The sequence below is a fragment of the Ictidomys tridecemlineatus genome, chromosome 2 (assembly GCF_052094955.1).
Source record: "Ictidomys tridecemlineatus isolate mIctTri1 chromosome 2, mIctTri1.hap1, whole genome shotgun sequence".
NCBI lineage: Eukaryota > Metazoa > Chordata > Mammalia > Rodentia > Sciuridae > Ictidomys > Ictidomys tridecemlineatus.
In genome coordinates, this window is record NC_135478.1 from 8096055 (window position 1) to 8115194 (window position 19140).

The 19140-nt window shown below is 57.1% G+C and overlaps 2 protein-coding genes and 1 long non-coding RNA gene across 33 annotated transcripts; 2 read left to right on the forward strand and 1 right to left on the reverse strand.

Moving 5' to 3' along the window:
• Positions 1-229: 229 nt before the first annotated feature.
• LOC144372301 (A.superbus venom factor 1-like) lies at positions 230-10708 on the forward strand. 27 transcript variants are annotated; one of them, XM_078035789.1, is made up of 15 exons: positions 230-773; positions 854-973; positions 1268-1479; positions 1758-1919; positions 2189-2318; positions 2403-2510; positions 4145-4210; positions 5027-5224; positions 5378-5489; positions 5956-6041; positions 7643-7777; positions 7867-7918; positions 8089-8135; positions 8622-8696; positions 8907-10708. In XM_078035789.1, exons 3-11 carry the CDS (start codon positions 1444-1446, stop codon positions 7684-7686), a joined length of 942 nt encoding a protein of 313 aa, XP_077891915.1. In that variant the 5' UTR covers positions 230-773; positions 854-973; positions 1268-1443; the 3' UTR covers positions 7687-7777; positions 7867-7918; positions 8089-8135; positions 8622-8696; positions 8907-10708. The 27 variants fall into 27 exon arrangements, with proteins under 27 accessions (XP_077891915.1, XP_077891885.1, XP_077891888.1 ...); XM_078035759.1 differs by having other exon boundaries at positions 7643-7918; positions 8001-8150; positions 8557-8696; XM_078035762.1 differs by having other exon boundaries at positions 7643-7918; positions 8001-8135; positions 8557-8696.
• On the forward strand, positions 10697-17664 carry LOC110599220 (complement C3). 5 transcript variants are annotated; one of them, XM_078035848.1, is made up of 9 exons: positions 10697-11917; positions 14221-14678; positions 15100-15187; positions 15455-15539; positions 15737-15833; positions 16129-16270; positions 16499-16585; positions 16666-16755; positions 16933-17664. In XM_078035848.1, exons 4-9 carry the CDS (start codon positions 15472-15474, stop codon positions 17103-17105), a joined length of 657 nt encoding a protein of 218 aa, XP_077891974.1. In that variant the 5' UTR covers positions 10697-11917; positions 14221-14678; positions 15100-15187; positions 15455-15471; the 3' UTR covers positions 17106-17664. The 5 variants fall into 5 exon arrangements, with proteins under 5 accessions (XP_077891974.1, XP_077891967.1, XP_077891970.1 ...); XM_078035841.1 differs by having other exon boundaries at positions 15455-15833; XM_078035844.1 differs by lacking the exons at positions 10697-11917; positions 14221-14678 and adding an exon at positions 14884-15021.
• On the reverse strand, positions 13226-15616 carry LOC120891526 (uncharacterized). The gene is made up of 2 exons (XR_005736007.2): positions 15460-15616; positions 13226-15345 (listed from the first exon to the last, which is right to left on the reverse strand). It is a non-coding gene; the product is annotated as an uncharacterized LOC120891526 (long non-coding RNA).
• Positions 17665-19140: the final 1476 nt, after the last annotated feature.

Here is a 19140-nt window from a genome sequence, read left to right on the forward strand (position 1 = left end):
TGTCTTTCCCAGCCCAGACACCCGGCCCTCGTGGCCGGGAGGAGTGGAGGCTGAGTGATCCCTTTCTCCACCTTCACCCAGGGGGCGGCCTCGCCAGTGGCCCTGCGGGGTGGGAGACGGAGCAGCTTGGGCAGACTCCGTGGTCCCCTGCCTCCACAGGGGGCGAGATGGTCCAGGCACAGACCTCAGGGGTGAAGATGGTCCAGACCCCCTAGGACACCAAGTTCACCAGGACGCTACAGCACTTCAAGCCGGGGATGCCCTTCCACTTTAGGGTCAGGGTCCGGGCTCCCCCTGCCCAGGGTCTAGGCCTCCCTTCCCCAAAACAGACTCCCCCAGAGATAAAACCCCTCTGTGCCCAGCTCATCTGAAATTCGAGTTGATCACATTCATCCCAAGGTCCCTCCAAATCTTAATTCAAATCTTTGAAGTGGGCATTAGGAAAGCCAGACCCACTCGGATGTCCCCTCCCCTCCCCTCCCCTCCCCAGCCCCCCCACGCCCAACCAGCACACAGCATCCAGAGGCCACAGACAGTGGCCCATCACCACACCCTAGGGCCACCATTCACAAAGACCCCCATAAGAGTGAATGGTGGCCCAGGTTGCTCAAGGCTCCCCTCCAAGTAGTCCCCTCCCATGGGACTCTCAGTTTGGACCCCTCAGTCCAGGTTGCCCCCAGGCCTACCCTTCACTCATGCCAAACTCCATGAGTGATGGGTTGGCCTCTCTGACCATCAACACAGAAGCTAAGACGCAGCAGCTGCACATCTTGGTATCCACCAGGAGGGGAAGAGGGCGGGGCGGGGCCGGGGAGCGGGAAGGGCCGGCTCACCCCTGGCTTTGCTGTCCCAGGTGGAAACTGGTGACTCCCGCTGGCCAAAGGCCTCCGCCAGGATGACAGTGTGGCCGTACTTGACTCAGGAGGGGTCGGGAAACTTTCTGCACACTGAAGTCAAGACACCGGGCACCGAGGTTGGTAGTAGCTTCCCTCTGAGCCTCTACACGAAACACCAGGTCTCCAGCGCCAAGGACAGAACCTTGCACTTCACCATTCTGGTGAGGGACTGGGCCAGGGTCCGGAGACGAAGAGTGCTTTCCTGGGACAGCCCTGGTTGGCTGGGCTGGAGAGACCACAAAGGCGTAAGGGAGGGGACAATCTGGGGCCGGGGTGGAGGGCTCAAAGAGGCTGAAGCAAAGGGGCTGGAGTGGGAACCTCAGGAAAGGGTTGTCCCTCACTTCTCATGCTTGGTGTCCCTTGTCTCCAAGATCCTGAGTCAGGGTCAGATCGTGAGTGCCAAACGCCAGTTAAGGAGCCCAGGGAGCGACTACACGGCAACCATCGTTAATGTGACTGCACAGATGCTGCCCTCCTTCCGCATCGTGGCCTTTCACTTACTGCCCCGGGGGGGGGGCACCAGGACCCCAAGCTCGTGGCCGATTCCATGTGGATTGGCGTGATGGACAGATGCATGGGGACGGTGAGCCAGACTCCTTATAGTTGTACATCACCATCCCAAAGTTTCAGAAGGGGTCTCTATGAGTTCAGGGTTCCCAGCCTGGGGCAGGCTGGAAGGACGGGAAGTGTGTGTGTGTGTGTGTGTGTGTGTGTGTGTGTGTGTGTCCTTAAGACCTCCACACAGAGGACAGCAGCAGATAAGCGCTTGGGTTGGGGTTGGCCTGCGGGTCGCCCAGGTACTCCTCGGGGACCAGTCAGGAGCTGAAGGGGGCGCTCAAAACATCTCTTTTTCTTTTTCAGCTGAAGGTTGGATTGAAGAATAATGAATTCATCCAGACTTTGGAGCCCAGTAGCCAAGTGCACCTAAAGGCGACAGGTGACGCAGAGGCCACAGTGGGGCTGGTGGCCGTGGACAAGGCAGTCTATGTTTTGAACAGCAAACCCAGGCTCACCCAGAAGAAGGTGAGATCACGTGGGCTTCCGGACGAGGCGTTGCTTGCAGATTCCAGCAGGAGCTCCGGCCTCTTGGGCTTATGAGTGGGCAACTGTCGAGGTGCGGGGCCGGGGGGCGGTTCTGAGGAGCTGAGCTTCTTGTCGCAACTGGAACGGGGTAAGAGGGTAATAAACGGGAGAGGGTGTGGAAATTATTTGAACCTGCAGTTCAGGGCACCATTGCTCCTTCCCTGAAGGCATCAGCAGGTCCCTGATCCAGGCTCCTCTCCAACGCCCAGGTCTGGGACACGGTGGAGGAGCATGACTCCGGCTGCACAGCGGATAGTGGAAGGGACAGGATTGCCGTGTTCAAGGGCGCTGGGCTACACCTGAAGGTCAGCACAGGGATGTACACCCCGGCAAGCTCAGGTACTGGCATGGCGTGGGCAAGGGGAGGTCTGGAAGGGGCAGGCTGCCAACTGTCATTTGGTGCCAGATGGATATGAATCACAGTCCACTGCAGTGCTTGGGAGCAAACCCAGGAGGGCCTCGTGCAGGAGAGACAACTGCACCCCCAGCCTTGCCTACCAGCAGCCAGACCCGGCCATTTACCGTGGGCAGGTAGTATGTTCTCTCTGAGTCTCAATTTCTTGGTCCATAAGGTAGGGACACAGGTGCAACAGCCCGAGTCCAGAAATCCAAACTCTGAAATGACCTGAAATCTGAAAATTCTTGAACACCAACATAATGCTCAAAAATGGTCAGGTTTTGGAGCATTTTGAGTTTAGGTTTTCAGATTATGGCTGTTCAACAGGTAACATATATGCAAATAGTCCAAAATCTTGAGTAAAATTCTGAAATCTGAAACATTTCTGATCCAAAGCATTTCCGATAAAGGATACTCAAGGAAACTTACAGAAGTCAGTCACTGTGTGTTATTAAGATGTAGGTTTGAGTGGGCATAGTGGCACACACCTGTGATCCCAGCTACTAGGGAGGCTGAGGCAAGAGGATCATGAGTTTGAGGCCAGCCTGGGCAACTTTACAAGTCTTTGTCTCAAAAACAAAAAGTTATAGATTTGGCCACATGTATGAGACACAAATTGACATTAGCTTGAACAAGGCACAAGCGTATTTCTCACTTGGTGAACAATTTAGAGGTCACCTGGACTCCAGAGTCTTCTGGCTTCCTGCTCTGCCCTAGTCCAAGACGGTGCCTTCCCATTCACTACTTCATGTCTGACAGCAGGATGAAAGGAACAGGGGCAGAGAGGACACTTCTTTCAGATCTTGTTGGCCAGAACTCAATCAAAAGACTCTCAGGGGAACTGAGAAATGTAGACTGTATTCTGAGATATATATATATATATATAAAAATGGAGGCTTAGTTGCCACAGATGAGTGGGGAGGAATGGATATATGTGACAACTAGGAGTGTCTTCTCTAGTTCCGAACAGATGGATCAATAGCAGTTTATTATGTGCCGGACTCTGTGTTGAGTACCTTTTTCTATGTGGTGCTGGGGATTGAACCCAGGACCTGGTGCATGCTAGTCAAGAGCTCAACCACTGGGCTAGACCCCCAGCCCATTGAGTATTTTTGTGTGTGTGGTGGTGGGGATTGAACCCAGAGCCTTGGGCATGTGAGGCAAGCACTCTACCAACTGAGCTATAGCCCCAGCCCCCACGGAGTATTTTTATAGGTATGCTCTCGTTGTCAGAACTATGATCATGGCCATTTTACACTGCTGGAGAAATTAATTCCCAGAGAGGTTGAGAGACCTGCTGAAGATTCCCAGCTCTTAGGAGGGATGTAGGAGGGATGAATGTGATGTCCATAAGGCCCTGGTGTCCAGAAGACACCTGGTAAATACCATCAAGAACGCCGATCATTCATAAGACCAAAGGGTATGAAAAGGAAATGAGTGGGGTGAGAACTAGAAGGTCCTGTGATCCATTCAGAATACGCTCTTCAGCCTTAATCGGGTCGTGTAATCCAATTTTAGCCATTTTAACTACAGTCCTTCCCTTGACCCGCCCCAATTTAAAAATTAGCCAATCGCGTAGATCGTGGCCCAGAGATCCTCCTATCAGAGCCGGGGGCGGAGCCACGTCGGGGATAAAAGCAGGCGCCCGGGGCTGGATTGCCGGATCTGGATTTGCAGCGCGCTCTTCTGCAGAGGGGAAGTTTGTCTCGCCGAATTAAAATCGAGGTCTTCACCTCGATTTGACCTCATTTGACCCTCTGACCCCCAGACTGTCACTGTCCCCAGAGTCCCAGCCTTCGTTCCCTGAAGATACTGGAGACCAAGAGGAATGCAGGTGGGCGTGAAGGCGGGAGGCGGCCCTCTTTGACTCTCCAGCCCACGCGTGCCCACGAGGCTGGGAATAGAAACCTGCGGCGCTTAGCTGTTCCACGCAGGGAGGGACTTAGCTGGGAATGTGATGCGTACAGACTCATAGAAGGAATGGAACGGTGGAGTTGGAAGGGGGCTTGCTGGTCTCAGGATCACCCTACTGCAGTCCTGGTACTTGGTGAAGGCTCGAGACACTGCGGCCGGTGGGTAGGAGATGAAACACGGAATCGTGACCATTGCAAACACACAATTGGCAGGACTCCCCCCCCCCAGCCCCTCATTAGCCACCACTGCTGCAGAAAAGGAAAAAAAAAATGGTTTGTGTTTCTCTCCTACATTCCAAATCTTACACAATGGCAAATGACTGGATCTGATCCCGCCCAGGATCCTAGCTGCAAGGAAGGCTGGGAAATGTAGTTTAGGAGATATCTAGCCTCTGATATAGGAGTACCACGGGCAATATCTAGAAAACCTGCTGTCCCCGAGGCCAGGGCATGAACCCCAAGATCTGAGCCTGGAGAAGCTTGGATTCTAGTCCCAGCTCTGTAACTTGGGAGCTGTATGACCTTGAGCTAGTGAATTCAACTCTCTGTAGCTCAGCTTTCTCATTGGAACTCACCGCATGGGCTCAGTATGAGGCTTCAGGGAGAAGAGGGTGAGACATGGGGCTCAGCAGATGCCAGAGTCCTGCATAAGAGGCAAGAGGTGCAGGGCAGCAAGGCCTGCAGGTTTCAGCTTCCTCAGAGCCGGCCCCACCCTCCTCTCCTCGACTCACCCACAGTGAACAACTTCACCACTGAGATGGAGAGGCGCTGCTGCCAGGCCGGACTCCGGGAGAGCCCAGTAGGGCTGTCCAGCAAGAAGAGGGCCAGGCACGTCCGCCACGGGCCAGCCTGTGTGGCGGCATTCCGGCAGTGCTGTCAACTGTCAGAGACCCTGACTCGGGAGGCCCTGGAGGAGCAGCTGCTTCTAGGGACAAGTGAGGGGGTCACATCAGGACGCACAGGGTGGGGGCTTCACCAAAGGGTATGGGGTGCCATGGGGCAGGGTGGTGGGTGCCATGGGAGGATCTGGTGGGCCTCGTGCCAGACATGAAGGAGGTGCCCCTCCACATCCATCCCCTGCCCTGCAGCCGATGAAGACAAGGACCTGGATGACCTCTTTGAGGACAATACACCTGTCAGTACCTTGTTCCCTGAGAGTTGGCTCTGGAAGATGTTTACTTCACCAAAAAGTGAATCAGGGTAGGATCCCCCTGCCTCCTCTGGTCCCCACCCCTTCCACCTCAGTGGATACCGATCATGAATGGTGACCCCCAGAAGTGGCATTGAGCCTCAGGGTAAACCCAAGATAGAACCACCTGGATGGGTCAAAGATCCCAGAGGGGCACCGTGGTGCTCGCCTGTCATCCCACTGGCTCGGGAGGCCGAGGCAGGAGGATGGGTGTTCAAAGCTAGGCTCAGCATTTTAGCGAGACCCTAGCAACTTAGAGAGGCCCTTTCTCTAAATAAAAAAAGGGACTGGGGTGACTCAGTGGTTAAGCACCCCTGGGTTCAATCCCCTGTACCCCCAAAAAATATCCCAGTGGGTCCCCCAAGTAATGACCCACTAGTGGGTGACACCTAATAGTGTCCTAGCCCTGGACAGTGGCCCCCCAGCCCAGAGGCTCTGTCCCAGCAGCACGAGCTGAGTGACAGGTCCCCACTGCAGCATCTCCCATTACTCCATCAATGAGAATATGCGGGACTCCTTCACCACCTGGCAGTTTGTGGCGGTCAACTTCCAAGAAGGAAAAGGTGACTAGCAAGCCCGGAGCTGAGGGAGTGGGGATGGTGGCCCTAAGCCAGCCCTGGGGCACTGGCCTCTACTTAAGGCTGACTCGCTGGCTCTTGTGGCCCTAGGTCTCTGCATCTCAGAGCCCTTCGAAGTGGTAGTTACAAAAACATTCTTTGTGGACCTAAAGTTGCCCTTGTCTGTGATCCAAACGAGCAGGTGCAGATTCAAGCCATGCTGTGCAATTTCAGAGATCGCCCTGTCAAGGCGACCCCTGAGCTCCCCATCAGTACGCCTTCTAAAACAGGGCGGGGGGCTGGGGATACAGCTCGGATGGTAGAGAGCTGGCCTGCCTGCACAAGGCATGGGTTCAATCCCCAGCACCACCACCAGAAAAAAAAACAAAAAGAGCAGAGGGAATCCATTATTCCAGTAGGTCAGTGAAGGAGGGGCTCTTTTAGAAATTGTCTAAGATATTTTCTCATTTAAACCTCACAATAACTCCACTCAATGGGTAAAATGGTGGGTCTTGGCTTAGAGACAGAAACACAGAGAGGTTAAAAGACTTGCCTGGGTCACACAGCATGTAAGTGGCAGAGGGGGACCCAGGCAGTATGCTGTTCATCATGGACTCAGGCATCTCAGGGCCGGGGCAGGGAGGAACCACAAGCCTCCCTGGCCACCTGGACCATGTACCCGTACCTGCCCATCTTGCGGCAGGTCCAAGTGGAGTTCCCTACAAGGAAGCGCTGTGCAGCTTGTCCAAGCCAGGAGCCCCACACCACCAGGGTGGTGGCGCCCCCCACTGCCTCCAAGATGGTGCCTTTTGTACCTCTCCCTCTTGAGATGGGCCAGGTGGATGTGGAGGTCAAGGCCAGGGGCATGGGTTTCCAGGACCACGTCAAGAAGACGCTCTTGGTCCTGGTGATGGGCGTGCCGATGCCTTATTGCCAACACAGACAAGTGGGGACCCCTGGGCCATGTGACCAAGGGAGGGCCAGGTGGGGCCCAGATGGGAGTCAGTCAGTGGGCTCCAGGGGTCACAAAGCCGGGACAGGGCCTGGACTCAAATATCCTCTCTCCTGTGTGGCCTTGCTTAGCTTTTCTGAGCCTCCATCTTCTCATTTACAAGATTAAGATGATCATCAGGGCTGGGGATGTGGCTCAAGCGGTAGCGCGCTCGCCTGGCATGCGTGCGGCCCAGGTTCGATCCTCAGAACCACATACAAACAAAGATGTTGTGTCTGCCGAAAACTAAAAAATAAATATTAAAAATTCTCAAAAAAAAAAAAAAAAAAAAAGATGATCATCATATCCACTGAGTAATCAGAGGGCTAGAAAAACGACCCATGACCAATGTGTGGCCCATGGAGCTAAATTAAATTCCAAATAAGTTTCTAAAAATTTAAAGGTTTAAAAGAATACACCAATGATCAGCATTTAAGATATAGACACTTTAATGATATAAACTCAAAGAGCCCTCAGAACAAACTTTAGAGGTGAGGACTATTTTATGTGAGTATGTGATGCGGGGGATTGAACCCAGGGCCTAGTGCATGCAAGGCAAGCACTCTACCAACTGAGCATATCCCCAGCCTGAGGACTATTGTTATCTCTTTTACAGAAGAGAAAACTAAAGCACAGAAAGGTGAAGCAATTTGCTCATAGACACACAGCTAGGAAGTGGATGAGCTTGGATTTGATGTTGGATTCGGATCTTGGATTCAGATGTTGAGTTCCAGAGTCCGTTCTCTTATGAGCTAAGCAGTGCTCCTCTCACTGTCATTGTGATCGTCATTATTACTGCTGTTGTGACAGTCATTTTTAACTGCCTTCCCCATCCTGCAGGCGGGAGGTCAGATAGAACGAATGTTCCACAGCATCCTTCTTGACTCCCAAGGTTTGTGGGGTGGGCAACAGGGCGTGTGGGGTCCTGGGGCCACACTAGAGGAGAAGGGACTGAAAGGAGGGGGTCTGCTCAGGTGGGTGATCTGAGCCCCTGCCCAGCTCTGCATGCCTTGATGCCCCCAGTCCTGGAGCCCACACGACACGAAGGTTGTGCCCCTGCAGCTCAGACCCAGACAGAGCTCTTGCCAAGACGGGACGTTCTGGACCAGGTGCCCGACACGCAGGTGGAAGTGTTTGTCAGCGTCCAAGGTGGGGGGGTGCAGGGGAGATTAGGGGACACCCCTGGGACCCTCGGACAAGAACACCGAGGCCTGGCTCCTGTCAGGTCACAACCAGACACCGGTTCCTCCAGGTGGCCCCGGGTCCCCAGCAGTGACCCCTAAGTTATCTCTCACCTGCCCCCAGACTACATCCAACAACCCCCAAGGAAACCCCTGGGCCGGCTCGGGTTTCACCCGATGGCAGCACCCCCAGACCCCCAGGCACAGCTTCCGAGTCCCCAAGGCAGGTCCCTCCCCCTGGGAGACTTTTACACAGATCAGACTGCACCCGAGGCCCTGCGGTCACAGCCCCCTGTACCCTGGGCCCTGAAGTCCTCTCCTGCACACGCCTGATGGGTCTCCTCTGCAGGACACATCTACGTGCCCGGTGGCCCACACGCCACCTCCCCACAGCCCTGCGCCATGTCCCCCCAGGTTTCACCCAGATGCTCAGCCACCAGAGTAGAGACGGCACTTCCATGTCGTCAAGGGGAGGCCCGGAAGCACCTGGTAAGATGACCCTGCTGCACCTGCCACCACCCGCTCCAAAGTCCAGGGCTCGATGGCCCCAAGAGCATCGATGGCCACCTGCTTGGCTCACGGGCCAGCGGCCCTCCACACGGGCAGACCTGAGGGGATAGGGGATGGGAGTCCACCTGGAGCGGGCCTTGGGGTGGCCGTCCCAGAGCCCCCTGCGCTGCCCCAGCTGTCCCTCCCCAGGCCCACGAGCTCCGTGTTCCGGATCTTCAGCCTGGCCCACCCCCGATGCCAGTCAAGGTGCTCAGCCTGTCGCCTCTGTGACATCGCCCGCTGGATCATCACCCAGGGGCAGGCGGAGGATGGTCCCTGCCTGGAGAAGGGCCCTGTTATCATGGCGTCCATGCAGGTGCCCGCTGCCCCCTCACCTGGGCAGATGTTGCCCTGATATTGTCCTGACGTCCACCTGAATGACAGGAGAGCTGCAGTCGGGACGGAGGCCCGCAGCTCCCGGCCCGGCTCGCCTGGGCCCCGTCACAGTGTGGGCAGCCTGGACACTCCTGGGACCCATCTCTCCCTCACCCACCCCACAAACGTGACCATCCCTGGCCTTCCTCCCACAGGACCTGACTCCTCCCTGTCACCCAGGGAACACACCCATCCCCCAGCCTTCCTCCCTACCAGCCTCCAGACGAGGCTTTTGAACACAGTGTGGTGGGGCTCTCTCCTCCTCCAACACCTTCTATGGCTCACAGCTGCCCTCCTCTTTATCCCCTCTAAAGTCTCTCTGCCCATGATCCCTGCTCACCATTCACTCTTTTTTTTGGGGGGGGCGGTTACTGTGGCTCAGGGGCACTCGACCACTGAGCCACACCCCAGCCCTATTTTGTATGTTATTTAGAGACAGGGTCTCACTGAGTTGCTTAGGGCCTCGCCGTTGCTGAGGCTGGCTTTGAACTTGCCATCCTCCTGCCTCAGCCTCCTGAGCCGCTGGGATGACAGGGATGCCCCCCTGCACCCGGCCACTTGGCCATCTCTATAAACACACCAGCTGTTGGATTTAGGGCCCCCATGAATCTGGTGTGAGCTCTCCGTGACCGCCTGCATCCACAAAGACCCTATTTCCAAATAAGATCACGTTCTGAGGCTCCAGATGAACATGAAACTCAGGGGACACTGTTCTGTTCAGGGGCCAGGGTGGCAGCTGCGGCTGCAGAGGGGTTGAATGCTGTGGGGCATTTCCTAGCAATGGGAAGGCTTCGCCCCTCTGGCCCTCGGTGTCCTCCTCAGGAAAAATGGGGCTACCACAAGGATACGCTGACGTCACCCTGAGAGCCTCGCCTCCCGGGCTGTTGATGTCCCTCAGGGGGACAGACCCCGCCCGGGCGACCCCGAGGTGGCTCCTCCTCCCTCGCCCCGCCTCACCTCCAGCAGCATCCAGGCCAGAGCTGGGCACCCAGGAGCCCCCGAGGGTCTGGAAGGAAGGCTGGGGCGGGTGTCCCCAAGACACTGAGGGGATGGCGCTGTCCCTCTGCCTCCACAGGGAGGCTACAAAGGCTCCGAAGCAGACGTATCCCTCGCGGCTCTTGTCCTGGTCGCCCTGAGGGAGGGGAAGGAGTTGTGCAGCCCAAGGGTGCCAGTAGGAAGCGGTCAGGGGGGACAGGTCTCCCCATCCCCATCCCTGTCCCGCACACGGGGGGCTCCTGTCCTTCAGCCCCTCTGGACTCCTCTCTCCTGACTCCCAGACCTCTCTCCGCTGACCTCCTCTCTCACCTCCTCCCCCGAAACCTCTAGAACTTGGACGGCAGCATCAGGAAAGCCTGTGGATTTCTGGAGACAAAACTGCCTCGTGTCCACACAACCTTCGCCATGGCCAGAGCCTCCTATGCACTGGCCCTCGCCAAGAGGCCCCTGGCCAACAGCCGCCTGGACAGCTTCGCCAGCCGTGGAGGGCACGGGGCACCTCGTAGCCCACTGTGTGTTGCCCGCAGTCACTGGGGTGGGGAGGGAGCGCGAGGGCGAGTACAGCCATGTGTGACACATCATTTGGTGTTTGCTGAGCACCTATTTTGCACCCATACTGGGACTCATATCCTAAGAGACCCACGTGAACAAGACCCTGCCCTCCAGGGTTTCCCTGTCCCTGGGGGAGGCGAGCAAAAGACAAACACGTCAATATATCATTACCCACTGAGACGAGTAGGGAGACGGGCAGTGGGTGAGAGAGATGGCGGAGAACAGACTGGAGGCTGGGGTGATTGACAGGAGCCACACCTGTGTGGAAGGCCAGGCACCTCCAAAGCACCTGTGTGGCCAAAGGTGGGATGAGGATCATAAAATGCAGGTTTTGGGCCTGCCCCTAGGGTCCATTCCCCACCTGCATACCCCAGTCAAGGAGAGTGGAGCTAGGAAACGCACCCACAGGGGCTGGGGAGCCACAGAGGAGCTGCTCTGAAGCTCGGCTTCCCCGCATCTACATAGAGTCCAGTTCCTAGGGTGACTTTGAAATGTCCACATGTCCTTAACCAACGGTTGCCCAGAAAGTAGGTGTTCAATAAAACAGCAAATTAGAAGGGGGTCCAAGATGGCACAAGGTGTGGGCAGGTCGAGGTGGGTGGGCCCAGGGTGGGTGACCAGGAGGGGGTGCTCCTTCTAGACAGAACCCACGGGCCGGTGGGCAGCCTGCCCCAGAACTCCCTGTTCACGGTGGAGGCCACGGCCTATGCGCTGAGGCAGAAGCTGGAGCTGGGCCTGCACAATGACACGGACGCCATCAACAAGTGGCTGCTGGAGAAACGTGAGCTGGGCGGTGGCTTCGGGTCCACTCAGGTGACGGGCCAGGAGGCGCCCAGACACTAACCCTTGCTGCCCGACCGGAAGGAGCTGTCCGTGGTGCTGACGCCCCGGGCCGCTCTCGGCGCTGTCTGTGGTGCTGATCTGAGGTCCCCACCCCGCCTCGCAGACCACGATGGTGACCCTGGGAGCCCTGACCCGCTCAGCTTAGCTGTCCCCTTCGAGGGCATCCAGGATCTCCAGGTCCACATCAGCACCCCCAGCAGGTCCCTGAACAAGCAGTGGCTCACTGACCAGATCCAGCACCTGCAGCTCCCGGCCGCGGCAGTCACCATCTCAGTAGCTGTGGGACCCACGCCTCGGCCACTCTGGCTGCCAAATCCACTTCTCGCACTTCTGGAGGGGGGATCCCGAGTCCAGGCACTGGAGAGCTGGTGTCTGGCGTGGCCCACCTCTGGTTGGTAAGTGGCAGCCATTTGTGGGGCCCCTCTGATGGGCCCTCTAACCCCTCCCGCTCCGCCCTCCTGACACGTCACCCCTCACAGGCCCGTGTCCCCACACCCTGCTGTTGAGGATCAGGTGTCAATAAGTGAACTGGGGGAGGCACAAACATTCACGCCACAGGACCCACCCTGGGGTCCCTAACTGGACAGAGCCCAAGTCCCCTCATTGGTGGGGACAGGGACAGGTCCAATGCTCCAAGGCAAGGCCCAAACGAGCAATGACCCAGGCACCATCAGGGCACCAACATTTGCCAGGAACCAGCTGAGGACCACTCAAAGGCCCAGGGAAGGAGGTGAAGGTGGGACTCCATTCAGCAGGTGGGGTGCCGGCTCCTGGTGGCCTCAGTTGTCCCAAATTAAGGGCCACAGAAGTCAGAGGCTAGGGGCGCCTCTGTTCCTGCCATCCTGAGCCCCTCCTTCCTCCCCGCAGGAAAAGTGTTTCCCTCTAGGTGGCCTCTCCAGGCCCAGAGGTGAACTCCACCCTCCCAAAATGGGAGCCAGTGATCCCAAGCTCTGTGCCCAGGAGGACGGGCCGGTTTCCCGTTAGCGGGTGCCAGGAACACAGTCACTGTTGAATTTCTGCCGTGGACAAAGCACACCCTTCTTAAGCCTCAGTCAAACTTAAGTTGACATGAGTTAAAATCAAACAAGATCAAAGCTTCGGTCCCTCCATGCTCATCCCCAGGTGGCTAGCCACTGCCATCTTTGGACAGGGACACAGAGACCATTTCTATCACCACAGAAAGTTCTGTCACACAGTGTTCTGGCCGCTGAGCCTAGGAACCAAGGGGCAGGCCCTGAAGGGAGTTCCCCAGTGGCCAGAGGCCTGGAAACTCAGATGCCGGGGCAAGGGGGAGAGGGAACGTGGGTAGGCTCTGGAACCCCCTTTTCTGCCCCGGTCCCCGGAATCCTGGAGGACAGTTGCGACATGTACCATCTCGATGTGACACTCCAGAGTGCCCCAGAAGGCAAGCCTGGCCCCAGGGATTCCTGAGTCCCTGGAATGACAGATGTGAGCCACTGTGCCTGGTCCCTTCTTGCTTATTATTTTAACTGTCATTCGTCAGCCATGTTAGTGGCTCTGTTCAGCCATCGGACCAACGCTTGGTGAGCACTGACGGCTGCTGGACCATTTCTGGCCCTGGGAACAGAGGCGAGAACAAGAAAAACATCCCTTCTTTTGGAAGCCACATTCTCGTAGGGAGCAGGGAGAGAAATAATCGCACACACGCGTGCGTGCGCACAAACACACACACACACACACACTTATTTTATACCATTTTCTATTTTATAACATAAGTAAATGTACAAGAAATTAAATATATGGCATAATAGTAAGTGATGAAAAATGTCATACAAAATAATGTAGGAAAAGATGATGTAGATTGTGGGGAGAAGAGGGAGGCTCTCGCAGGAGGCAGTATTTGAACTGACAGGTGAAGAAATTGAGGGAGCGAGCCATGAAGGCCCTGAGGAAAACGCCAGTGCAAAGGCCCTGAGGCAGGAATGGGCACACCTGTCTGAGAAGCAGTGAGACAGTGAGGCCCAGAGCAGACGGGGCAGAGCTGCGGTGAAAGGGTGGGTGGGTAATAGGAGAGGTGCCCAGGGACTTGTGGGCCACCGTGAAGACTTTGGCTTTTGCCCTGAGTGAAGTGAGAGCCGGAGACAGTTCTGAGCAGAGAGAGGACATGACCCAGCGCAGGGTTCCAGAGCCTCACTCTCAGTGCTGTGCAGGAAGAGTCTCCAAGGGGGAGGGCGGGAGCTGCGAGGCCAGGGAGACCACGGGGACCGACGGGGTCACAGCTTGGAAATGATCAGAAAGAGTGGAACTGTACGGTTCCCAGCTGGGGTGCCAAGAGGGGAAGGACAGCACCCCGCCACTGGGAGCTCCCTGAGAGAGGGAAGGAGGAGCCTCGCCAGGCCTAGGGATTTCAGGGACAATCAGTGGCCAGGCCTTTGGTTTTGGCCCTGTTTCTTCAGCAGCAGCATCGTCACCATCATCCTCAAAGCTGAGGGCTGCAATGCACTGACCAGGCCCTGTGCTAAGTGCTGTATTTATATTAACTCATTTATTCCTCAAATAACCTCTCAAGGTGGAATATTGTAATCTGACTGAGGGAACTGAAGCACAGAGAGGTTAAGTAGCCCAAAGTCACACAGCCACAGCATCAGGATTTGAGTCCAGGACGCTGGCTTCAGAGCTTGTGAGCTTAACCACTGTGCAATCCAGCCTTCCAAACTCTTCTGCCTTCTCTTTGCAGAAAATAAAAAGGGGGAGGAGACCTTCCAGCTCTGAATGGAAACAAGGTCAGAGCACTAGGACTCGGGGCTGGGCAGGAGGAGGGCCCCACTCTGTAGAATCCAGATTCCTGTGCCCTGACTGGGGTGGGAAACACTGAGCCTGCTCTCCACACCTCTCCTCATCCCACCCGCTCCTGCCCTCCCCTCTGCCACCATCCTGTGTGTCCACGTGGCCCAGGATGCCACCTCCAGTGCACCAATGTCATCTCCAGATGCCCAAAGCTGACTCCCGCCCCATGGCCCTCCCCAGGTCTTATTTTCTCCAGACACCCACCCCTCACCCGAGTCCTGCTGTCACCCAGACTCCCTTGGCACCTGCTGTGTGCCAGCCTCTGTCCTAGGATCTAGGGGGCGAGCTCTGGACAGGGCAGACCCTCCCTGCTCGGTGGTGCTCACAGACTATCAGAGGACTTGGATGGTGAGCAAATGATCACTGGGAATCCGTATAAAATGACAACCCTGAGTAAATGTGGCAAAAGAGGCGACTGAGGGTTCCCAAACACCAGCTGAGACAGAGAAGATGACGAGAGAAGAGCAGGAGTTCCAGGCCGAGGGACCTGCGTGTGCAAAGGCCCTGGGGTCAAGAGAGGGGCTGAGGCTTAGAGCCATCAGATGGAGCTGGAGGGAAGAGGTGGAGCAGGGAAGGACGCAGAGCCCCAGAGGACATCTGGAGGCAATGACGCTTCAGATTTCTGCTTCCAACCTTCCACTGCGGGCAGAGTGGAGCTGGGGAAACTCAGGAGGCTCCTGCACTAGTACAGGCAAGAGATGCCACAGTGGGGAGCATGGGGACAAAGGCAGAGGACGGCTGGAAGAGCCGAGGGCTGTGAAATCCGCAGGTTCCAGGGCAACCAGGTGGCCACCATGACCATCATGGAGATCTCAATGCTCACCGGCTTCCACCCCAACGAGGATGACCTCAAACAGGTGACCCAGATCCACCCGCCCCACCCTCACTCCCCTCGTGACAGAAGTTGCACCTCCCAGTGCTGAGGCTCAGGCCGGGGCCCCCTCCGTGGTCAGATCATTGCTGCACGCCGTCCTGGACGCCTTGGCCAGATCCTTGCCATCCCTGCTGGCTGTCCCTTGGGGGGGGAGGGGGGCAATCAGAGAAGGCTGGGAGCTGGCACTGCAGCTCCTAGGACTGGGGCTGGAGGACTCTCTGCTGACCCCCGCTGCCACCCTCTGGCCCAGCTCACCAGCGAGTGGAGATGTATGCGTTCCAGTATGAGACCAAGGCCAGTTCCAGTATCAGCTCCGTCGTTCTCTACTGGAAAAGGTGAGGCCGAAGGCAGCGACCCCACAGGGAGACTCCTGGCTGGGGTCTGCAGAGAGCCACTCCCTCTGGTCCGGTTGCCTGTAGTCAAGGCCACGTGGTCAGTGGCTATGAGCAATGGTCGGCACCACGAGGTCAGTGCCGCGGGGTCATTCGGCTGGACTCTCCCCACCTGGCCCCACCTCCCGCCACCGGCACAGCTCTCCCACAGGGAAGGCACGGTGCTGGGCTTCCGGGTCCACACGATGCTGCAGACCGACCTCCTGCAGGCCGCGCTGGTCACCGGCTACAACTACTGTGAGCGGCGGTGGGCCAAGAGGCCCGCAGGGGATTGAGCCAGGGGCTGGGAGGGCGGCCTGGGCGGCCATGGGCGCGGCCTTCTCGGGTGGCCCTAGTGGGCGGGGCCTGCGAGAGGTGGGCGGGGCAGGGCCGGCAGGGGGCGGGCCGGGAAGAGGTCAGGAAAGGCCTGGAGGGGACGGGGCGGGTCCTGCGGGCTTGGGGCGGGATCGAGGGGCGGGGTGAGGGGCGGGGCCCGGCGATCGCCCCGCCCCTAAGGGACCCGCCCGAGCCCACCCGGCCCTGCCGCCCGCAGCCCAGAGGTGCAGCGCCTTCTACCACCTGCCTCCCCGCCGGCCTCCCTGCGAAGGATCTGCCACCTCGACGTCTGCAGAGGTGCCGAAGGTGCGCGGGCGGGAGCGCTGGGCCGCGGGGGACCAGGTGTCGCACACAAGCAGGTAAAGGCCCAAGAGCACGGGACAGGCAGAGGCCAGAGGAGACCCGGGGCCCGCCAGGCGTGGCCATAGCCCTGGGGTGGGGGGAATAAAAGTGGCAAAGAAAAACGACAAAAAGAAAGCAAGATGGACAGAGAGGGACGGAAAGAAGGAAGCAGGAGGAGGAGGACCGATGGGGAGGCCCTGCGGCTCCCGAAGCCCAGACCCAGAGCAGCCCGCCCGGCCCTCCAGAGCAGTGCCCGCCCCCGAGGAAGGACGGAGGGAGGCTGAGGCAGGAGGAGCTCCAGGCGGCCGCGTGCGAGGCGGTCGTGGACTTCGGTAAGGTGGGGCCACCCGGTCGGGTGACAGCGGGCTGGGAGCCAGAGGCGACGCCATGCCCTCCGCCCTGCCTTCCCCAGTGTATAAGGCCAAGCTGGAGGCCGTGGAGGCCGCTGGGTCGAGCCCTTACCTCTACTACCACATGCAGCTGCAGGCCGTCATCAAGAGCGGTGAGGCCCAGGACTGGCCAAGCGGGCGGGAGGCCCTGGGCGCCATCCCCAGCCCTGAGGGATGGGGGGCTGGATGTCCCAGGTGTCTGGAAGGGGGGAAGGGCATGTGGCTCTCTCTGGGTCCCAGCACGAGGGAGGGCCTGGTCTGCACATGCGCTCACATCAGGTCTCTTCCAGGCACGGACCCTGCTCTGCCCCTCAGAGTGAAGAAATTTGTCACCCAGGCCACCTGCTATGACTCCTTGGGGTTGCGAGAACAGGGGTCTTATGTCATCGTGGGCCAGACATCAGACCTGTGGAGAGTCAAGTCTGGGTGGTGGGAGACTCGGTGCCCCAGGGACTCAGGCTGAGATGCTGCCCTGGGTTTCCCCATTTCTGCTGGATGTCAGCAGGAGGTCTGGGACGGGAGGGCCACCCTGAACCTAGTGCAGGTCTCACACTGAGTGACTTCAGGAAAGCTCATTCACAAGAGGACCGCGTGACCATGACCTCTGTTTCCCCGGGAGGGCAAAGAAGGGCCAGAGGGCCGGGCACTGTGTGGCCTTGTTTTCCTAATCCTCAGTCATATGGGAAAAGGCTGGAGATCCTCGAAGGCTGCCAACCATGGCAGAAGGAAAAGGGGGGGAGGTCCCCAACCCCCAGGACACCAGACTCTCCTTACGGGTCTTGCTGTCCCCGACAGATACAGCTACGCGCTGGGCAAAAAGACGTTCCTCAAGCTTTGGCCAAGCCATGGCGACAGGGGCAAGAAGGACTTGCTGGCACAGTGGAGGGGTTCTCAGAACAGCTGAGCGCCCACGGCTGTGATCCTGAGGCCCAAAGGCCTCTGCTGCTCCCGGGAAGGTGTCTCTAAGAAACTTTGGGTCACAGGGTTCAGCCCCAAATAAAGAGCACCAAGTTCAGTATGCAGACGACAGACGTGTGTCCTGTTCCCCCCTCCCACCCGCGGCCCTGCCCCCCACCCCTTTCCCACCTCGACCTGACCACAGGACTTTGTATTTATAATCTCCCCCCCCCATTTTTAAAAAATATTTTTTAAACATTTACTTATTTATTTATTTTAGGTGTAGATGGACACAACACAATGCCTTTATTTTTATGTGGTACTGAGGATCGAACCCGGGTTCTGCCTTGCTAGGCCAGCGCTCTACCGCTGAGCCACAATCCCACCCTCACTTGCCCATTTTTCATTGCGCTATTTGATCTTTGGTGTGAAGGTGTTTTGAGTTCCTTATGCAGTCTAGATGTCAACCCTCTGTGAGAAGAGCAGCTATCGAAGACCCTCTGCCATCCTGGGACTCTTCAGCTTCCCGTCTCCTTTGCTGTGCTGTACTTATTACTTTTTAATGATATGTGAAAACATTCCAGCAAAAACCAATCCTCAAAAGGTAAACCTAGGGGCTGGGGATGTAGTCAGTTGGTAGAGTGCCTGCCTGGCATGCACAAGGCCCTGGGTTCGATCCCCAGCACAACAAAGGGAATCTTTCCCACCCTGCTCCCCCACCCAGGAACTAGAACTTGCATCCCTCGTCCCTCATGTTTTGGGATATCCAGTGACCACAGACAAAGATGAAATTTACCTTTTATTCCCTGTACACCCAAGGGCTTCCTCTTTGGAGGTCACACTTTTTTTTGTTTTTGTACCAGTATTGAACCCAGGGGTGCTCAGTCACCAAGCCGCATTTGCAGCCCTTTTTTTGTATTTTTATTTAGAGACAGGGTCTCGCTAAAGTTGCCTAGGGCCTCCCTAAATTGCTGAGGCTGGCTTTAAACTTGCCATCCGCCTGCCTCAGCCTGCGAGCCACTGGGATTACAGGCGTGTGCCACACCTGGTGACGCCTGGCTAGGTCAGTCTTAACATTTAGGTGTTTTTTTTTTTTTTTTTAAGAACAAGCCTGATTTATTTGTTCCATAAGAAAAGGGCAGGGAGGGCCGGGTGTATACAGCTCAGTGGTGGAGCACGTGCCTAGCTTGTGTGAGACTCAGCACCACAAAAAAAGAAAAAGAAAGGCCAGGATGGTCCATGTCGGGGAAGGGATAATACTGGATAATATATGAGATGTAAAATACCAAGACGTGACACCACAGCCATCCCGGTCCTAGAGCCACAAGTATTCTGTTGAGCTGCCCCACACTGTTCCAGCTCTCCTCCTCCGAGCCTTTCACCCTTGGTCTTCCTTGGGAATGTGGGTTCAACGGTGAACTCTCTACTTCCAGGTGCAAAGACAAGGCCACCAGGCCTGGGATGGTGTGAAGGATGTTTCCCCTCATGCCACACCTTAGAAAAAGCCGTGCAAGGGCTGGGGATGAGGGGCTGGGGATGTGGCTCCAGCGGTAGCGCGCTCGCCTGGCATGCGTGCAGCCCAGGTTCGGTCCTCAGCACCA